We start from the raw sequence: 2,112 nt of genomic DNA, 5'->3' as shown, positions 1-2,112 counted from the left end.
CCCCCACCCCCCCCACCCCGCCCAAAACCTGCCCTTACGTATAATTACTTTGCTGCTGGGGCCTAGGCACACATTGTACCACAATGCTAGGAAGCGCCTCTCCGCCTCTCCGTGAGAAATTTGTTTCAATCCGGCTCAAACTAAACTAGGTTGCCCTCCCTCTTTAAATTAAATCTCATTAAGTATATGTCGTGGTGAGTCCTGGTTTATGTTTTGGGAAAAGAAAAAAAAAATTTCTCAAGAATGTTCTCTGGATGGAGTTCTATTTGTTACTTTATGAAAGCTCACTGAGAGGAGGAATCTATACAAAGATTCTTTCCTATATTTTTTCAAATCTTACTGTCAAGGCACAGTGTCGCATTGGTTTTGTTTCAAAATTGTAAAAAAAAATTTTTTTTTAATTATCCTAATAGTCCCCTAAAACTGCAGATCAAATAATACTTATCATTAAAGTAAAAATAAAATGGTCTACATTGGCACTTTTATACCATCAGCAAGAACCAGCAATGAATACAGCTTATCAGTTCATTTTTTATACCAACAACAAATAAAAGAATCACAAACTCTTTTTAAAATCTGAAACCTGAGAGCTCAACACCGAGCTGCACATACAAAGAAATATTAAACAAAAATATCTTTGACCATTTATGGAAATAGTGAGATTAGAAAAATAAGCCTTTACCCCCAAAAAAATAATCAGCGATTCAAAACCTCGCTGTTGACAAAGGTTCAACTAATCCATTTGTCTTTCCTGAGTCACTTGATAATTAGTTCTACTATTTCCTTCTGAAGAGGAAAGACTCTTAACCAAAGTTGGATCTAAGTCTGGCCCCAAAGATCCTGCTATTTACAAAAGGGCACAAACCCAATAGTGAAAGGACGAAGCACTGGGCACAGCCTGAGATATGTTCCCCAACCACTGCCTCAGAGTACCCTGGCAGAGAAGCCCCGCGCATGACACAACAGCAAAGCCACCGCAGACTGCAGAGAAGGGAGCCCACTGCCAGCTCTGACAATGCAGTCAGATCACATGCTCCTAAAGGGATCCGTCTACTCAGGTAACCACCTGCAAGCACCCAGCACAGCAAGAGCGATCAGACTACCAAAACTTCCAGAAACAATCAAGGAGAAGGGTGGGGAGGAAGAAACATGTGGTTGCCCTCAACTGTTAAGTGTTCTGCTCCTTTGCAATATCTGTAGCATTTTAAATTTTCTTGTTTAACCATTTTGAAATCTGATAGGTTTTGCAGACCTTTCTGTCCCAGGACCTGGGCTCCCTCCAAGGCACTGTTTTTAAAACAGGCCTTTTTACATTACCCGCTCCTGGAACATCATCTGTCTCTAAGTTTCCAGTGCTTACTGAGGTCAATTTTCATTTCTGCAAATCACAGGCAGCCACTTGCTTCTGAGAAGTTAACAAGCCTCCTGAGAAATGCTGGTGGCTGCTATTTCATTGTTTCATAAATATTTTTATACAGTGACACCATTCAACTTTAAATAAATCTTTAAAAAGAAAGACAATTAAAAAGCAAAGAAAATTATGATCTGGATTTTATTTATTTTCGTGGGAGAAGAATAAGGGAAGTGTGAGCCCTCCATTGTTTTCAACTCATTTAAAATGTTGCTTCAGTTTTGTTTTGTTTTAAATATACAAACGCATTTTAGAAAAAAGAAACTCATAAAGTTGAACTTTCTTGAAAGCGGGCCTCTGGACTTTTGAAAACAGTGTTGCTGCTACGAACAAAGACTAGAAGTACACCCTGATTTTCTCCTCTCTGGGGATCATTTCTCTTCCAATAAACAAACAAATCCCCCAGTATTTCCTACCGAAGGGAAGTTTTCCAGGGAGAGTCTCCTCCAGGGTTTGGTGGTAACTGCGACTCAGTCTTTTTTGGACACAATGTTTCTGCTGACTCCTGAAAATTTTCCACTTGAATGTGCAATGAAGCGGCGGCGGCAGCAACAGTCCTGGAGAAGCTGCAAAGGCGACCGTGCCTTCTTTCATCTTTGAGAAGGAGCGAACCCCCGCGGGCAGCACGAGTCGGCGCGGACCCCGGGCTGGCCTCGGGGGACCCCGGCGCCTGGGGGTGGGGGCCCGGTGGGGGCGGGGGG

General features: G+C 42.3%; 1 protein-coding gene across 10 annotated transcripts in view; it reads right to left on the bottom strand.

Moving 5' to 3' along the window:
- The window catches only part of TEAD1 (TEA domain transcription factor 1), a 258,762-nt gene extending 256,669 nt beyond the window's left edge, over window positions 1–2,093 (bottom strand). For 4 of the 10 annotated variants that reach the window (XM_034645744.1, XM_034645739.1, XM_034645740.1 and 1 more), the window contains exon 1: window positions 1,828–2,093. In XM_034645744.1, coding sequence (XP_034501635.1) covers window positions 1,828–2,005 — 178 coding nt within the window. In that variant the 5' untranslated portion in view covers window positions 2,006–2,093. The remainder of the gene's footprint in view (window positions 1–1,827) is intronic. The other 6 variants (XM_034645738.1, XM_034645741.1, XM_034645743.1 and 3 more) reach the window with 4 other exon arrangements.
- Window positions 2,094–2,112: the final 19 nt, after the last annotated feature.

Source organism: Ailuropoda melanoleuca, chromosome 16 (assembly GCF_002007445.2).
Source record: "Ailuropoda melanoleuca isolate Jingjing chromosome 16, ASM200744v2, whole genome shotgun sequence".
Classification (NCBI taxonomy): Eukaryota; Metazoa; Chordata; class Mammalia; order Carnivora; family Ursidae; genus Ailuropoda; species Ailuropoda melanoleuca.
Note: the sequence above shows the minus strand (reverse complement) of the source record. Positions and strands in the feature narration are given on the sequence as shown.